Source organism: Dermacentor albipictus, chromosome 7 (genome assembly GCF_038994185.2).
Source record: "Dermacentor albipictus isolate Rhodes 1998 colony chromosome 7, USDA_Dalb.pri_finalv2, whole genome shotgun sequence".
In the NCBI taxonomy this organism is placed as follows: Eukaryota; Metazoa; Arthropoda; class Arachnida; order Ixodida; family Ixodidae; genus Dermacentor; species Dermacentor albipictus.
In genome coordinates, this window is record NC_091827.1 from 102,630,625 (window position 1) to 102,649,991 (window position 19,367).

The window sequence follows — 19,367 nt, forward strand, 5'->3', positions numbered from 1 at the left end:
AAAAGTGGCAGGAGCGTTACATAGGCCGAATGGTATCACCTTGAATTGATAAAGACCGTCGGGTGTTACAAAGGCAGTCTTCTCGCGGTCGAGATCGTCCACGGCAATCTGCCAATAGCCGGAGCGAAGGTCAATAGAGGAGAAATAGCGAGCACCGTGGAGGCAGTCAAGGGCGTCATCAATCCGAGGTAGGGGATACACGTCCTTTTTGGTAAGCCTGTTAAGGTGCCGATAATCCATGCAAAAGCGCCATGAGCCATCCTTCTTTTTTACCAGCACAACCGGTGACGCCCAAGGACTACATGACGGTTCAATAATGTTCTTGGCAAGCATTTTGCGAACTTCTGCGTGAATAACTTGACGCTCAGCTGGGGACACTCGATACGGGCGGCGATGAATAGGAGGGGCATCGCCGGTATTAATGCGATGTTTGACAGCTGTAGTTTGGGCCAAAGGACGATCGTTAAAGTAAAAAATATCGTGGTAGGAAAACAGAATGCGGTAGAGCGCACGAGTGTGCTCGGAGGGCAAGTCGGGGGCAATCATTTTCAGTAAGTCAGCGATGGTACAATTTGTCGACTGCGATGGTAGAGGAGTATCGGATGAAGTGTCGTCTACTGCGATGGATGCTACTGAGTGATCCTCGAATGAACAAAGCTGGGCCAAAGACATCCCACGTGGCAGCACTTGTGTCGTCAAGCCAAAGTTGACCACTGGCAGGCAGACGCAATTCGCCGTAATAGATAAAACTGTATGGGGTATGGGACGTCTGGCATAGGAGCCGCGATGTAGTGACCGTCGGGGACTGGTGGGGATGACACTAGGTCAACGTAGGTCAGTGCCGAAGGTGGCAAGCGAACGAAGTCGGTGGAACTGAGGCGACTGGGGTGTGGTTCAGCAGGATCCAGAACAGGCAGGTCAAGGCGGAGGGTACTGGCGGAACAGTCGATGAGAGCAGAATGTGCGGAGAGGAAGTCTAAGCCGAGGATGATGTCGTGGGGACAGTGGGCGATGACTGTGAATAGCACGATTGTTGAGCGATCGGCGAAGGAGACGCGGGCGGTACACATACCAATTACGGGGGCTGTTCCGTCATCGGCGACACGGACAACAGGCGTCGTGGCGGGCGTAATAATTTTCTTGAGCCGGTTACGAAGGTCAGGGCTCATTACGGACAAATGCGCTCCAGTGTCTATGAGAGCAGACACAGAAACACCGTCGACTTGCACGTCAAGAAGGTTCAGATGAGTGGGCAAAGTCAGTAGAGGATTTGGCGGCGTAGGGAGCAATGCAGCGTCACCTCAAGGCGCTGCATCGTCTAGTTTTCCGGCTGGGTGCGGCGTCCGAAGGGAGTCGGCGAGTAGGAGCGACGGGGCTGGGGAGAGCGAGATTGTCGTCGTTGGGGCGAAGGCGAACGAGAATAGGGGCGGTTCGTTGCAGGAGAATCAGTGGCGGCATTATCGGAGCGTGCGGCATAGGGACGAGAAGGGCCACCTGAGGGGCGAGAGTAGGCTGTATAAGTAGACCGGATCGGGGAACTCCAGCGACTACGACAGTACCGAGAAATGTGCCCGATTCGATGGCAGTGGAAACAAATAGGCTTGTCGTCAGCAGTGCGCCATTCAGAAGGGTTGCGGAAACGTGGTGGGTAAGAAGATGCGGGACGGGGCAAAATCGAAGAAGCCGGGCGGGTATCAGGGCGATGGGCCGAGCAGATGGTGTGAAGACCCATGTTTTCAAACTCCTGGCGGACAACTGCCTGGATCAGTGAGACCGTGACTGCAGATGTGTTGGTGGGACTGGAGTCGAAGGCAGCCGGATAGGCGGCCTCGATCTCACGCCGGACGATCCTGGTAACATCGGCAGTGTTGTTGGGACGAGGAGCGTCGGCACAGGAAGATGTCGCTGGGGTGTTGGGCAGACGGGCAAACTGCTGGTCAATACGTCGGCTTTTGGCGAGTTCCAGGTGGCGGCACTCTTTTATAACAGCATCCACCGTGGCTACGTTGTTGCAAACGAGCAAGTTGAAGGCGTCATCGGCAATGCCTTTGAGGATGTGGGAAACCTTGTCTGACTCAGTCATGTGGGTGTCAACTTTGCGGCACAGAGCCAAGACGTCCTGAATGTACGTGACATAGGGCTCTGTTGACGTCTGCACACGGCCGGAAAGCGCCTTCTGCGCGGCAAGTTGTTGACCGTAGGGGTTGCCGAACAAGTCTCGAAGCTGTGTCTTAAGTGAATCCCAACTGGTGAGCTCATCTTCGTGCGTGCGATACCAAACTCGAGGTGTGCCACCGAGGTAAAAGACTACGTTGGCGAGCATAATAGTAGGGTCCCACTGGTTATTGCGGCTGACGTGTTCATACAGGCTGATCCAGTCATCGACGTCTTCCCCATCGTGGCCCGAGAATACGCCAGGATCACGGGGAGCGGGGAGAGTGATGTAGGTCGGCGAAGTGGCAGCAGGGGTCGGAGCCGGCGGAGTCGGGTTGTCGTCACCAGGAGCCATGAAGGAAGGCTCGACGTACCGTCCACTGCGAAGCTCCATGATGAGGTACAGGGAACGTCCACCTCCACCAGATATGTTACGTAGGAAGACGCAGACGAAAAGCTATGTACAAATATATTTACAAGGAAAATACGCTGCGCTTGGCCAAGAGGCGACAGCCCGCGCAAGCTTCTAACCGTCGTCGTCGTCTTCACACTGCTGGCCTTTCGTGATCGCACATATTGTGCCGTAGCAATATGTAAAACAAATAGCTTTCTAAAAGCATTTGGCTATTTGCTTACACTGTCAGTCATTGTCAATAGCTTTTCCACGATTCTTTTTGTAGCCAGATTGCTCATAATAGTGGTAAAACAGCAAGAAAAAAAATCGAAGTTGGACTTGAACATTGCAGTCTCAGAATTTCAACCAAGTTCTCTTTAACAATTTGTATGCACACTCCTTCTTCACTTGTTTTGACCAAATTTTATTAATTTAGTCCGAATCAACCAAGCTGCATTAAGTATTGTTTGAATTAAGTGTTCGCAAGGTGCCTGGAAAGCACAGCTGGCCAAGTAGAATTTTTAGATTTGCTTGAAATTACTACAATTTTTAATTTTTGTGTGATGATTGCATTTCAGCTTACAAGATCTTAAGTGCACTTTGTGCTGTTCAATCATGTTTGTCTAGAAAGCTGCCTGGAAAGAAGTTTTTGAAGAAAATTGAATCAGTGGCTTGTCTGGTAAACAAAGGTACTATCCGTAAACAAAGGTACTATTTCAAGGGCAGGGTTGGTATAACAAGTTTGCAAGGGAATCATAACATTTACAAATGTGTGTACAACCTTATTGTAATTGTGGAAAATGTAATAAATGATAATATTCACATTCGCACAAAACATTGAGAAAAAATTTTAGCAGTGAGAATGCAATCATTCAGGAGAAGCATTGCATACATGTAATGCGGTTGGTACGTTGATACGTCGTTAAGGAATCAAGGAAAAAAGAATGTAACAGTGAGGAAAGTGCCCAATCACCACAGTAACATCTGAAACAGCTCTGAAACATTGTAAGGGACACATACTATGTTCCATGACAGTGCCCTTTTTTTACTCCTAATTTGCTTTACTGCTTAACAAAACTGTACAGCGGCAAAGCGGGCTTTAGAGGACCGTCAAAATAGTCGCGTCGTGTCATGCTTGACGGGACTGTCGATCACGTACTTCCTGCATTTCATACTTTCGAATTTCGAACATTACAGAATGGCAACCTATCAAATGGGAACATAATACTTAGGAGTCAATGGGCTTTAGGTCAGAACTGCGTAAATGTGACGTAGCAGCTGGGAAAACACAACAGTGAGGAACGTATCGCCGAGTTTCTACTGTATAACTATGCCAAAAGTAAGATATTTGCATTCTATGGCACAAATAATGCAGGTGACGATCGAATTCATATTACCGTTCCTTGGTAAAATAACAGCAACATGCATTGCTGATTAACAACACAGAAGAGAACAAAGTACAGGCTGCAAAGTAGTTTTTCATTTCCTTCGATTTATAATCAGTTGTACATTCGTAGATGGTTGAGTGAGTCGGTACAGTTACATCTTACAGCGCGAATGAAACAGCCTAGAGACTAAGGAACGGCGACACAACATGAGTAAAGATGCAATTGTACCTTTGGTTTTAAGACTGCTAATGAATACCGAGGGAAGAAAAAGGCATTTTAAGTAACTGGGGAACAAAGAAGAAAGTGAGGTAAGTTCACCTACATGGGGTTTTCATGAGAGTGTTATACCCGTGTCATACGGGCATCCGGGAACCCCCTTTCAACTCCTTCATCTTCATCTCAAGGGAGATGTGCTCTGTGTCACACAATGGTTGTTGCGCTAAGGCACTTTATTGGTGGAGAGAGTTCAGCCATATCTCTTGATGGCGGAAGGGGATACTCTTGTTCTTGCTGTGCTTGAGATACAATTGAACATTTTAATTTTGTCGGCATTGACAGCACTTGCATGGTCCAGTTAAGGGAGTGTACCTGGCCCACTTTCAGTCTGTGAGAGGATCATCCCATGTCAGCACTGCTTTGGTGGATGTGATAAAAAGAAAAGTGTGCATCTGCAAATTTAATGAACAGGTTGGTCGGAGCAGGCATACTGAGAGTTCTTGCAAGCCTTTCACTTTTGTACTTTTTCTTGTATTTTCTAGTGTGGCCATTTCTACTTTGTAATTTATTGTGCTGTCACAGTAAAGACAGCCAATTGTTAGTAAGCACTTGTGTTGCTCCCTTCTAGACCATCTTTCTCTGTGGGGCTTAAACTGAAGCTACAACGTATCTATATGTGCTCCTGTATTGTGAGAAAAACTGTCGTCCTAAAGAACAGACTCGTGGCTAGTTGGTACTGCATAGCCTGACGTATAGCACAATAGGGCATGCAGGATGACAGAGGGGAGGAGCACGCAGCGCTACTTACAACTGATTGCTTATTTCATGTGGTCGCTACATAAATCATCATCATCATCATCATCATCATCAGCCTGGTTACGTCCACTGCAGGGAAAAGGCCTCTCCTACATAAATACCTTCTAACAACAGGAAGAAAAGTTCCAAAACATGGACTTAAAAAACATCCAAATAGAGCAATAATTGTGCAAGTTGCCCATCTGTTTCATTGTTGAAAAAGAAATCTTGTTCCTATCATGGTGGAGGTCTGTGACGGATGGTTATGCTGAAAAGTAATCTGTTTGGACAGTGGTTTGTTCCCCTGCTTTCTTCCCATTGCTCAATGGTATACCTATAGTGACCAGGTGCAGTGAACAAGCGGTTGTTAGCAGTGCTGTGTCTGTCTCCTTTGTCGTTCTACATGTCCTTTTGCATTGTACCTCAAGTACTATCATTCTAGAAACACATTTTGTTAGTCGTTGTTTTAATTGAGTACGAGGAATAAACCACATTTTTCCATAACATACAACAATTCTTCCCATAACATATATACAAATCATCAGTAAAGTAACAAAACTATTTGGGGCAGTTTATGTTGTTTTCGGAAAGGGATTTGGAAGCTAAATCGTTTGCATCTACACAGGTTCCTGTGACTTACAAGGGCCTGGAGCCGGTGTATGTGGAAAAGGTGCTCATCACTTTCAACACGGAGGAGTCATTTTTGATGAAGCTGCTGCTGCGGCAGACGCGCCGTCCCGAGATTGGTGACAAGTTCAGCAGCCGCCATGGTCAGAAAGGCGTGGTGGGCCTCATTGCGCAGCAAGAGGACATGCCTTTCAATGACCAGGGAATCTGCCCCGACCTCATCATGAACCCGCACGGGTTCCCCTCCCGTATGACAGTCGGCAAGCTCATCGAGCTGCTTGCGGGCAAGGCAGGCGTTCTCAACGGGAAGTTCCACTATGGCACAGCCTTCGGTGGATCCAAGGTTGGTAGTTGGGTCCGTTGGCTCGCCCACTTTTCGCAGCAGTAAATTAGCTTTAGGCACGGTTGACTGGAATGCACTAAATGGAGACAATACACGACAATGGCTTGAATAGTGTAACAGTTTTACTCCATTCGTTTTTTGCACCTCATGGTCAATAAATGTTGTTGCTGGGATAGCAATGAACCAGTGCAAACTTTCAACTAAAGTGAGGTGAAAGTTTGCTCTTATCCGCGTGTCTACCTTCTGTTTTGTGCAGTATCTTTTTCCTAAGTGTTGCCACAGGATTGGCTGGTCATCAATGGCGGTAAAAAAATAGAATAAAGTGGCGGCAATCGTTACGTTACTCTGGCCTAGGAATCTTTTATTGCACGTACAAAGTTATGTTTGTGCAAAGGTCACTATCCAGACACATGTAGAAAGGCCCATCGAAAGGTGTAAAGGGGTCTCTGTAGTTAACGCAGCAAACAATATGTACTATGTACAGCTTTGCACATGAAAAAAAAGAAAAACACGTAAAACTGAAAGAAAAGTGAGAACTGCCCGAAAGGTTAGTGCATGCGACATGTCTGAAAGTAATGCAGATACACAGCTAAAAAGCACGAGTTTACATGTTGACTGTGAGCTGACAGCAAAACAAAAAAACTTATGTACGAGGTGGTACAGTTTGCAGTGCACTGGATTATAACACATAGAGACATAAGTGCCCGAAAAGAGTTAGACATAACAGTGTGAATATGATGTGTAGGCTGTCTAATGCACATTTTATGTAAATGAACTTAGTGTGCGAAATTTGTTAAAAGCTCAGTGGTTTGTTGACCCCTTAACTGAAAAGCAAATCTGAAGATGTGTTGCCATGTTGACCTTGCTGTGGAGAATGTCTTTAGACTTAAGACTCTCTTGCTGGGTGGAAAAGCATGATTCGAAGTAAACATATTTTTATGGAAGGAGAGTATGTGCAACCATCTCTTGGAAAAAAATAATGCATGGTGGTGATGTGATTGAGACATTTTGCTAGATGGTGCGACTTAAATTTAGTTGGCTATAGAGTTCACCGTAAACTGGGGAGCGTGTGCGTAGGTGCACGAGTCTCTCACTGCATGTAAAAGTGCAATTCAAAAAAACATTTTTTATCAATTGGAATACGTTCTGCCAGTCTGGGAAAAAAATAATGAGTGGTGCTAAGACGTTTGTTTTTCAGATGGTGCCATTTTGCTTCTGCAGACAGCGAAGTGGGAACACATAGGGGGGAGCGTGTCTACCGATGCACGACTTTCTGAGCGTGGGAACTATTGACTTTGGCACAAAATGTTCCAAACTTCCAAACACAGATTCCCCATAGAGGCAGAAAGCTTTGCCATACAGTGAAATTTGCCATACAGTGAAATTTGCCATACAGTGCCATACAGTGCCATACAGTGCCATACAGTGAAATTGCGGTGTTGCTGGAGAACAGTGATGACTCCGGCAGCAGCTGTGTGATTGAGCTTGACAGGGATCGACAGTGAAAGCAACGACAGAGAAGACAAGAATGACTTGAAAGAGCCAGTCACAACAGCTGTGAATGCCAAAGAATGGCACGGCGGTGAAGCTTTGGGAAATACATATCTTGAAACAGGTGTCATCCTGGAAATTAATTTCATGTGAATATGTCTTAAACTCACCGGCTACAATTAGTAAATTGCAATGTGTGCCGTAAAGTAAACAATACAGAAGTTGACTAGTTAATTTTTGTTTAATTAGTTGAATTTGTTTTCATTTCTCATGCTAGTATTGTCTGTGCCTTCAAATAATCTAGCTCAATCACAAGAATTACCCTATCTGCCATAGCTGATTTGTTAAAAATCCCACGAATCTTAGGAATTATCACCCTGTATAGTCATACGTAAGTATGGCTATCTTATGAGGTGCATGTTAAAACGACGAATGGCATTTGTGCATTGGTGAAGAAAGCTTGAAATCAACTCAGACAATCCTGAACCCTGTGCAATGTCGCACGGTTTCTACGTAGCATAAGCTGCTACAAGTAAAGTACTGGGCAAAGTGGGCCACTCGTGGAGATGCTGCAGTCTAACACTGAACCTCAAAATGCGAGCTGTCACAAGTAAAGATGATGAGGATGTGGTACAGGGTGCACACCCTGAGTGTTTAAAAAATCTGGCTGGCTTTGGAACGAGTGAAGCACGCATACGATTACGGCCTATGGTTAAAGCGCTAGGCTGCTGTGCTCGACAGCAGAGGTTCAATTCACACATTGGCCACACATTATTTTACTTAATGCGAGGAGAGACAGCAACCTGCCTACCTACCTACCTACATACTGCAGAGTGCTGAGAATGAGGCGTAGAATGCTTCACACTAATATGTAAACAATGTACATCTGTCAACATCGTTCATCCATGTGTTTATCCATCCAGGTGCAAGATGTGGGTGAAGAGCTGATCCGGCGTGGCTTCCACTACCAGGGCAAGGACTGCCTGACCTCAGGCATCACAGGGGAGCCTCTGTCGGCCTACATCTACATGGGCCCCATCTACTATCAGAAGCTGAAGCACATGGTCATGGACAAGGTGCACGCCCGGGCGCGGGGTCCTCGAGCTGTGCTCACTCGGCAGCCCACCGAGGGTCGGTCACGTGAGGGCGGGCTGCGGCTGGGTGAGATGGAGCGTGACTGCCTCATCGGACATGGCGCCAGCATGTTGCTTCTCGAGCGGCTCATGCTGTCCAGCGATGCTTGCGAGGTAGGCATCCAGAGAGCACTGCGCGGGCAAAATTTTTCAGCCGGCCCGACTCGGGCCGGTGCCTGCATGACCGAGCACATGACTGTTAACGAACCGAGCCTGTGCCTGCCGCAGGAACTTAGTCTAAACATGCCTTAAAACTGTCTTTGCTTGGGTGGTGTATTCTAAGACGTTACAATGCAACCGCATGCAATCATAGTGAAACATTGCAAAATACTTTTTTTGATGAAGCGCATGTAGAACTAACACGGAATTGCCGACAAGCAAGGTGTGTATCAAAAATTTTTGTCAATACATTTTATTCAAAACTCTTGCATACACCTTACGTTGCAAATCTCAAGGATTGCACACACTTGTAAAAGAAATTACGGCAGAACTCATCTCACGATGACCGTCGATGCTGATGCGAATAGGATTTGAGCTGTGTAGCAACAGGCCCTATTCCTGAAGTTGCATCTGTTTAACATGTAGTAATTCTGACACTTTTATTGCTTCAGTTATATGCTACATACTCTGATGTCAAAATGAGAACAAGGTAAAAGCGGGAGCCAACATTTTGACAAGTGGACTTGTCGTATGTCATATGTCACCTTGAAGAAGACAAGTCCACTTGTCAAAATGTTGACTACCACTTTTACCTTGTTGTCGTTTTGTTCACCGTTTTCAATTTCCATCTTTTGCCTTAATCCGTATACTCCTATATCGTCGCACTTTTCTATGGCAGTGCTTGCCAAGGTCGCCCATGAGCATGCTGGCAGAACGACGACAGTATGACGTTGACACAACTATGATGGAATGACAAAGGAATCATATCGCTAGAGTGACAAAGGTAGTATAACGATGATAGCATGATGATGGGATGGTGTTATGACAACAGCATGACGATGACAAGAAGAGGACGATGAGATGGTGACTGTTTGGTAGTGATGGTGGGATGATGACGGTATAATCGCACTTGGATGAAGAAGATGAAATGACAATGGCATGACCACGGCGGAATGATGACAGTGGTAGGAAAACATATGCGTGAGAGCGTCTGTCTGACGATGATGCACTGATCACGATGGCATAAAAATGTCGGCATAATCACTATTGAAAGTCGACAGCATGATTACAATAGCATGACAAACCAGAAATGAAGTCGATAGATCGACGAAGGTAATATGACGGTAACTTGATAACGACAATGGGATGATGGTACTGAAACGACGACGATGGTGAAATGACAACATGTTAATGATGGCGTGATGACAATGGTATGGTGACAACTGTGGGACAGCAATGGCATAAGGATAGTCGGATGTTGAAGTTATAATGATGACAATGTAATGACCGCGACAGCATCATGACGATGCTATGACAATGAATGCATGAAGGCTACTGTATGATGACACAATGACGATGTGGCGGGACAACAACATGAGAAAAAAATTAGATGATGGCAAGTTTTTGCTGACAATGGTGTGTTGAAGACTGTGTCACAAGGCCTGTGTGACGACGATAGTGTGATGACGGCATGCTGGGAGCTGGATGACGAAGCCGGAGTGACCACAATGGAACAACTGCAACAGCATCATGACGGTCGAGTGACATCGAATGCGAGACGACTGCATGACAACGATGACACGATGACAACAGCATGGCTAGAGACGGATGAGAAAACTGTACCATATTTACACGGTTGTAAGTCAACCCAATTTTTAAAATTTGAAAATCTGAAGTGGGGAGGTCGACTTACAATCGAAACCAAAACATGGCACGGCCAAGAAAAGCGAGACCAGCGAGATATCAGGAGTGCTACAACGTAGTTACAATTTTGTTTACTTCATGGCCCTACCTGTAATTTTTGCTATCCTGTGCGTTTGTTCGCTTTCCGGAAGGCTTTTTCAACATTTTCAGAGTTTTACAGCGCACACAACACTTATGGGAGGGTGTCGATAGTTGATGGAAGTGCCGCTGTTCCATTCACGGCGGCACTCCTAGAACGGCGGTGCTTGCAGGGAGTATCGATAGTTCGTGCAAGAGCAGACACCACTAACATGATTCTCTTTCCCTGTTCGACTTGACTGCCGGCAACATGCAACCTGTGGTGCTACTTCCATGCTTTCTCAGCCGTCATGAGTGCTCCAGGCCCACTAAACGTGCGGCACTCGTTCACAGCAGCGTTCAAGAGGGCTGCCGCTCTTTACGCTGAAGAAACAAATCACTGCGCAGCGGGCCGCAAGTTCGATGTTCGAGTTCGACTGCAGCGAAGCAAAATTTTCACTTGTGAGGGCAAGCGAAGAATTTCCCACGGGCATGATTTCTGACAGCATGATTTGGAAATCATGTTGTCAAAAATCATTGCACATGTCTCTGTCGACAGCATGATTTGGAAATCATGCTGTCGACAGAGACATGTGCAATGTTGACAAAGCCTGCATATTTTATAATTTTCTGCCGAACTGCACACTTGCACTGAGAGGCGAACCCTGTTCTGGCTGCAAGGCTTTAAAGGAGCGCATAACATTGTTGTTTTGCGCTAATATGGACGCCACCGACAAGCGTCACCTGTTTGTCATTGGCAAATTGGCGAGGCAACATTGGTTTAAAAAGTAAGAGTGTCTGCCAGTGACATACAGAGCGAACAAAAAAAGTATGGACGACGCAAGAAATCTTTACAAGCTGGCTTTGCAAGTTCGACGAAGATACAGTGGCAGATAAGCGAAGGGTCATGCTTGCTCTCGACAACTGCACAGTGTATAACATCCAGCCAAAGTTGACTGCAGTCAACATAAAGTTTTTGTCAGCCAACACCACTGCAAGAAGCCTGCCCCTCGACTAGGGCATCATCGCAACTGTAATGGTGCTGTACAAAAAACATATGTGTGAAAGAGATTTGCTGTATATACAGCAGCAGCAGCAGCCTCTTAAGGCAAACTTAAGGGGTGCACTTGATGTGGTTGATGCTTCGTTGTGGCAGTTGAAAGGCACAACGATAAGGAAGTGCTTTAAAAAGGCAGGATTTGTGCGTAATACCAAAGCTCTTGAAGCCAATGAGCAGACCGACACTGTCGCTGATGGGACAGTCAACGCTGGCGACGTGTGGTCCGGTCTTGTTGCGAGCCATTTCATTTCCCCAACTGACACTTTTCAAGAATATGTTGATGCCAGTGAAACTGAGCTATCTGTCTGCAAAAAAGCGAGCGTGGATGATGAGATTGATGCAGCAGTGCGCAGTAGCACGGAGCTTGTGACCCAAATTGTGTGGCACAGCATGGCACAACCACAAGTTGTGCCATGCTGTGTGGCTAGGTGCAGTAGTGTAAACATTAGTGCATTGACTTCTCTCTTTCTCTACGGTGCGCCGTGCTCGCAACCGCAGCTGGGCCTGGCTTCAGAGACCTCCAGGCGCAATCTCTGGGGTCACGACCAGGTCATGCATAGACTTCTCCCTCTTCCTGCCATGCGCCGCATGAGCTAGCTCACACACTGACATCACACTGACATCGGTGCAATCTCGGAGGCCACGAGTCGGCTGAGCGAAGTTGGCACTTGGAGCGAAGTTGGCCCGATGCTGCAAACAAACGAAAGTAATGAACAAAAACACCTGTAGCAAAGAAACAACAAAGTCAGGAAGTTCGTCAGCGTGCATAAAAGGGCTTAAGATGCACCACGTGGACCACTTCAGATCATGCGTGGCGCCGCTGTGAATACGAAATGCCATCTGGCACGACCTAATAGTCCAGTGCACCAATACGTCGGATGATCTTGTAGGGTCTGAAATAGCGTCGCAATAGTTTCTCACTGAGTCCTTGTCGGCTTATCGGGGTCCAAACCCAAACACGGTCGCCGGGCTGGTATTCGGCGTAGCATCGTCAGAGGTTGTAGTGTTGGCTGTCGGTACGCTGCTGGTTTTTTATCCGTAGGCCGTCGAGCTGTCAGGCTTCTTTGGCGCGCTGGAGATAGGTAGCGACGTCAAGATCCTCTTCGTCAGTGACGTGCGGCAGCATGGCGTCTAGCGTCGTCATCGGGTTCCTACCATAAACCAGCTTAAACTGCGTGATCTGTGTTGTTTTTTGCAGCGTTTTGGTGTAAGCAAAAGTTATATACGGCAGGACCGCGTCCCACGTCTTGTGCTCAACGTCGACGCACATTGCTAGCATGTTGGCAAGAGTCTTGTTCAAGCACTACATGAGACCTTTCGTCTGCGGGTCGTAGGCAGTTGTCCTCCTGTGGCTTGTCGGGCTGTATTGCAGAATGGCTTGGGTGAGCTCTGGTGTAAAGACCATTCCTCTGTCGGTGATGAGGACTTCTGGGGCACCATGTCGCAGCAAGATGTTCTCGACGAAAAATTTCGCCACTTCGGCTGCGCTGTCTTTAGGTAGAGCTTTAGTTTCAGCGAAGTGGGTGAAGTAGTCCGTCGCCACGATGATCCACATATTTCCGGATGTTGATGTTGGAAATGGTCCCAACAAATCTATCCCGATCTGCTGAAATGGTCGGCAAGGAGGCTCGATCGGCTGTAGTAATCCTGCTGGCCTTGTCGGTGGTGTCTTGCGTCGCTGACAGTCTCGGCATGTCTTGACGTAATGGGTGACGTCGGCGGTCAGACGCGGCCAGTAATACCTTTCCTGTATCCTCGACAGCGTCTGGGGGAGTCCGAGGTGCCCAGCGGTTGGATCGTCATGTAGGGCATGCAATACTTCTGGACGCAGCGCTGATGGAACAACAAGAAAGTAGTTGGCGTGGCCTGGTGAAAAGTTCTTCACGAGCAGGTTGTTTTGTAGCGTGAATGAAGACAATCTGCACTTAAATGCCCTAGCGACGTCGGTGTTCACTTCCAAATACGTGATGAGGCCTTTTAGCTCCGGGTCTGCCCATTGCTGTTTAGTTGTCGTCCTGGTCGTCTTGCGGCGGGGGATCGATGGGGGCGCATGATAGGCAGTCGGCGTCAGAGTGTTTTCGTCGGACTTGTAGATTACCGTGACGTCATATTCTTGCAGTCTGAGGCTCCACCGCGCCAGCTGTCCTGAAGCGTTCCTGTAAGTTAACCAGCCAACCTAATGCGTGATTGTCGCTGACGACTTTGAATGGCCTGCTGTATAGGTAAGGGTGGAATTTTGCTGTAGCCAAAATGATGGCGAGGCATTCCTTTTCAATCGTAGAATAATTGCCTTCCGCTTTTGACAGCCACCGGCTGGCATAAAATATCACCCGTTCAAGTCCGTCTTTCCTCTGGACTAGGACGGCACCGAGGCCTAGACTACTGGCGTCAGTGTGGATTTCGGTATCGGCATCCTCGTCAATGCTTGCAAGTACCGACGGCAACTGCATGCTTCGTTTGAGTTCTTGAAATGCGTTAGCCTGCGGCATTTCCCACTTGAACTCGACATCGCATTTGATTAGATGTGTTAACGGCTCCGCGATGCGTGAAAAGTCCTTGACAAAGCGCCTATAGTAGGCACACATGCCAAGGAATCTGCGCACTGCCTTCTTGTCGACGGGCTGTGGGAGCATTGCGATGGCAGCTGTCTTCTGCTGGTCGAGGCGGACTCCAGATTTGCTGATGACGTGGCCTAGGAACAGAAGCTCATCGTAAGTGGAGCAGCACTTTTTCGGCTTCAGAGTGAGCCCTGATGACTTGATCGGCTCTAATACTGTCGCAAGCCGCCTAAGGTGATCGTTGAAATTTCCGGTGAAGATGACGACGTGATCCAAGTAAACAAGACACGTCTCCCACTTCAATCCTGCTAACACCATGTCCACGACGCACTGAAACGTTGCAGGCGCCGAGCACAGTCCGAATGGCATGACCTTGAACTCGTAAAGGCTCCCTGGCGTGATGAAGGCGGTCTTTTCGCGATCTTTCTCGTCGACTTCTGTTTGCCAGTAGCCAGACTTGAGGTCCATCGATAAGAAGTATTTAGTGTTGCAGAGCTGATCCAATACGTCGTCTATCCATGGGAGGGGGTATACGTCCTTCATGATCTGGTTTAATCGACGCAGAAACGTAGGGTTCCGTCCTTTTTCTTCACCAAGACTACAGGAGATGCCCATGGGCTTTTTGATTGCTGGATGATGTTGTCGCTCAGCATTTCGTTGACTTGTTGCCTAATAGCATCACATTTTCGCGTCGAAACTTGTTAAGGGCACTGGCGGAGTGGTCGAGCGCACACTTCAGTTATTATGCGATGCTTTGCCTCTGGTGTTTGTCGAATCCTCGATGACATCGAAAAACACTCTTTGTATTGTCGGTGAAGACTTCTGATCTGTTGCTGCTTACTCATGGGGAGACTTGGATTTGTGTCGAAGTCTGTTTCGGGAACTATGGTTGTCAGGCTAGATGGTGCAGAATCCGAGAGGACAAACGCATTGCTGTTTTCCACAATTTCCTCGATGTACGTGATTGTCGTGCCTTTGTTGACGTGCTTGAACTCCTGGCTGAAGTTTGTCAGCAACACTTTCGTATTTCCTCCGTGCAGTCCAGCGATCCCTCTTGCGACACAAATTTCACGGTTGAGTAGCAGACGTTGGTCACCCTCGATGATGCCTTCTACATCAGCAGGTGTTTCGGTGCCGACGGATATAATAATGCTGGAGCGTGGCGGGTGCTCACTTGATCTTCGAACACACTCATGGCGTGGTGGCTACGAGAGCTTGTCTTCGGTAACGCTTTATCTTCCGACAGCGTTATCAGTTTCAACTTCAGGTTGGGGACTGCGCCGTGTTGGTTCAGGAAGTCCACGCCGAGAATAACGTCTTGAGAACAGTTGGAGTTGTATCCTCGAGTTCCTGGAGTATCCTTGAGTTGGAGGATAACAAAGGTGGCAGGGTAAGTCCGGTCATGAACGGTAATTCTTGCCGTGCAGATTCCAGTCAGCGTTCTGAGGTGTCCTCCAGCTGTTAGAATTTGAGGGCCTTCCCATGCAGTCGTAACTTTCTTCAACTGGGCGGCGATGGGTCCACTCATGATAGAGTAATCGGCTCCTGTGTCTACTAAGGCAGTGACTGCGTGGCCGTCGAGAAGCACGTTGAAATCGGTGGTTCTTTGTCTTGCATTACAGTTAGGTCTTGGCGTCGGATCACAGCTGCATTGCGTTGACCTGTGACTAGAATGTCGCGTCGTCAGGTCGTCTTTCATTGACGCATTCTTTGCTTCCAGTCTTCGTTGCGACGGCGGTTTGTCATCGTTGTTATGTTGTCGAGATAGTCTCTTTGGCATCTTCATCAGCAGCGGAGGATCTTCGTCAGTTCGATGAACAGCAACTGCACTTCCATCGGTTGCTGCTTTTAGTTTTTCGGATATGGGCTCGCAGACTGGCCCCAGTCTGGGCCAGTGTATGGTCATTGTTGCGGCGACAGGTAGCAGCCTGGTGACGGCGAACAGGAGGGTCATAGAGAGTTCCACTGAGTGGCGGTTAGGTAATCGGCGATGTCACGTGGGTGCTCCTCACGCTGTGGACGCGGCGCATTGACGGCGTACCTTCTCAGTCCCAAGTCGTGGTATGGGTATCAGCGGTACACATGGCCGGCTTCTCCGCAGTGATAGCAGGGCGGGTGGTGATCGGGGGCTCACCAAATGTCCGTCTTCCTCGCATAAGTGCCCTGGGCTACGGGTGGGCATGCTGGCGGTGGCGGACGATGGACTTGCGGCATTACAGGGCCCTGGCGTGGTCGCGGAGGGAACCTTGAAGGTGTGCGACGGCGGCGTAGGTCATCGCTTTTGGCTCGGGCTACAGTAATTGAGGTTGCATCTCAGGAACTCCAAGCAATCGCTGAACCTCATATTTCATGATGTCGGCGATCGAGGCCACTTGAGGCTGCGACGAAAGCAAGACCTTGCGCAGAGGCTCGCGCACAGTGGCCGGTCTCTTGAAGGCTTTTGGAACGCAGTCCTTGGATGGCGCATTGTAGCATGAGCACCCGGCGGTTATATTGCCAGGTGCGCATTTCCAGATTACAACGAAGGCGCCAAATAAAACAATGGACGAAGGAAGGAGACACAAGACAACCACGTAGGCACTCCTTCCTTCGTCCGTTGTTTTACTTGGCACCTTCGTAATCAGGCATAACCAACTCGCCCACCAGCATGTGCTCAGCATTTCCAGAGTTTTCTCGATTGTCGATGCCTCTGCATAAAACTCAGCTACGGTCTTCGGCGGGTTGCGAATCAGTCTGGCAAAAAGTTCTTACTTGACGCCCCGCATCAGGAAGCGGACTTTCTTCTCCTCCGACATTTCAGGGTTGGCGTGCTGGAAAAGACGGGCCATCTCCTCCGTGAAGATCGCTACTGTCTCATTGGGAAGCTGTACTTGGGTTTCCAGTATCGCTTGGGTGCGCTTTTTACGCACGACGCTTGTGGATGTTTGCAGGATGCCGGAAACAGGTCCCACGTCGTTAAGGTGGCTTCTCAATTCTCGAACCACGTCCTGCCACATCTTCCATTGCGAAATAGACATGTTGCAGCTTGTTGTCGCTGTTCCAGCTGTTAAACATAGCGACCCTCTCATGCGTCTCCAGCCAGCTTCCCGGCTCCTCAAATGTGGAACCGCTGAACATCAGTGGCTCCCTGGGCTACTGCAGAACTATTGGGGCTGCTGCGGCTGCCATTAGGGCTGTCTTCTTGGTCATCTCTGGACGACCTTCTTAGACGATCTTGGTCGTCTCTGGTAGCAGTCCATGTTGGGGCACGTCGCGTTTTCTGGCATGCATCTCGGCCATAGCTGTGCATGGCTGTAAGAGCGGCAGAGTGCATACAGTAGAATCTCGGTGATACGAACCCGGCTGATACGAAATTCGGTGTGATACGAATTCGCAAAATTCCCCCGCCCAAAAGCATTGTGTACAATGGGCCGAAATTTGGATGTTCTGAACACTTTTCCGCGTCGCGCCGGGTGGTACGAACTTCGGTAGCGATAGTTTTAGGCCTCTCTACAGCCACATCACATCAGCCATTAGTTCATTCAGTACTCGTCACCACTGCCTTGGCGCTCTTTGGCCACACTTGGCCCTTGCGCCAATAAACACTACATATCATCATCAACTTCGGTACCGCAACCGTCGAGCCGCCACCAACGAAATAAAAAAAAAAACGGCGCAGCGCGCGTCAGTGCCAGTTTGGGATTCCGCGGCAGCAGGGAGGGTAACGAGACAAGGGAAGCTTTCTCTCTCTCTAGTTTTGGGGGCGGTCTCTTCGTCTTTTTCTTTTTAGTTTGTTGTTGCCGGAGGCTAGCGCCGCTGCTTATTGGTCCGTTCGCCCTGCGAACCAGCCAACCCATCCGGTTGAGCGCGATTTGTCCTCTCCACATTTCTCCCGGCCCTGCGCGCCCGTTCCGCCTGTCTTTCCGCTACAGTCAGCAAGCAGGGGCGCGATCGGAGATATTTTGTTCGATACGCGTTCTGTTCAGTTGCTGCAACGTCACAAAGTTGCAGTATGCAAAATTTGTGACAGCGGGGCGGAGAGAGCAGCCAATCAGGAAGCGGTCACCTCCCCGGAAGTTTACCTCCGTCGTTTGTCGTCTGCTTGCAAACAGTATACTACAAAGCCAAATGTTTCTCGTCTTCCAATTGAATGAAATCTTTGTCTAAAAAAACATATTTTTTCTTCTCAAGCCCAAACACGTTTTCAAATAGCAGTACGTGTGACTACTGCAATTTATAACTATTAGGTTCTTTGCGTCGTCCCTAGGTGGTGTCGCGCACAGCGAGAAGGAAAAAGAAAAACAAACGACGGGAAGAGTGGCGCACTTTTCAAGAAGCAGCGACAACATCCCAGTGGCTCGCTGGCACCGATGATGTTGTCGATTTCTCTGTACAACCAACGAATTATTTGTTTCGAGGAACAAAAACGACACCGGAATTCACTTTCTGCCATTTTTTCAAATGCGTTTCGCACCCCCACCCACTCTACTCCTTCCTCTAAAAACGCCAGCGAAACAACCGAAGTTTCTAACGAAGCGCCATTTTCTAGAATTAAACTATGGATCGGATTCAAACGTGCCATTCGTGCCATTCCGCAGCCGAAAAGGCCACCTGTTGGATCCAATCCAATCAGCCAGACGTGCCATGCGAAGCCGTATGATCGCTCCAAACTTCTCAACTCCCGTCGCGTTCGGACGAAATGCTCGGTGGGCGGATGATTGACAGGAGCGTGTCGTCATTTTGACGTCACCAAAAACGGGGCGGCGCCCCGCAGCAGGCGACGTCGGCGCGGAGTAGGCCAATCGCGCGTGCCGGTAACCGAACAAATGCGTCGAACAACCATCTCCGATCGCACCCCAGGTCGCCACGCTAGCAGCAGCTCCCGCTTCTTTGTTTCCTCGTGCGCGACGACTACGGAAGTGCAGCGTGTTGTTTAGCATTGATCGCGTCAGCCCGAAAGGTACTGCAAACAGTACGATGTCGCGAAAGCGGAAGGCGCTGTCCTTGAAGGACAAACTGGATATTTTGAAGAAGGTGGACGAAGAGCCCAAGAAAAGGCGCATTGACATGGCCAAGGAATTAGGCCTGCCAATTTCTACGCTGTCTACCATCGTCGGTCAGCGCGACCAAATTATGCAGAATGTGCAGCACTTTGGCGTAAACTCCAAAGAAGCGAAGACTGCTCACCATGTAAAGTTAGAAGAAGTTAGTAGAACGAGTGCCAAAATGGTGACGATCAACCACCGTCGGCAGCCGAAACTATGCACGCTCTCGATATTCTGCGGCGTGCTGTGACGTCCGAGACTGTG

The 19,367-nt window shown here is 48.6% G+C and overlaps 1 protein-coding gene across 1 annotated transcript in view; it reads left to right on the plus strand.

The window, feature by feature from the left end:
• Positions 1 to 19,367, plus strand: part of Polr3B (RNA polymerase III subunit RpIII128) — a 44,245-nt gene that overhangs the window by 11,731 nt on the left and 13,147 nt on the right. The window contains exons 4-5 of the mRNA XM_070522559.1: positions 5,573 to 5,917; positions 8,332 to 8,655. Coding sequence (XP_070378660.1) covers positions 5,573 to 5,917; positions 8,332 to 8,655 — 669 coding nt within the window. The remainder of the gene's footprint in view (positions 1 to 5,572; positions 5,918 to 8,331; positions 8,656 to 19,367) is intronic.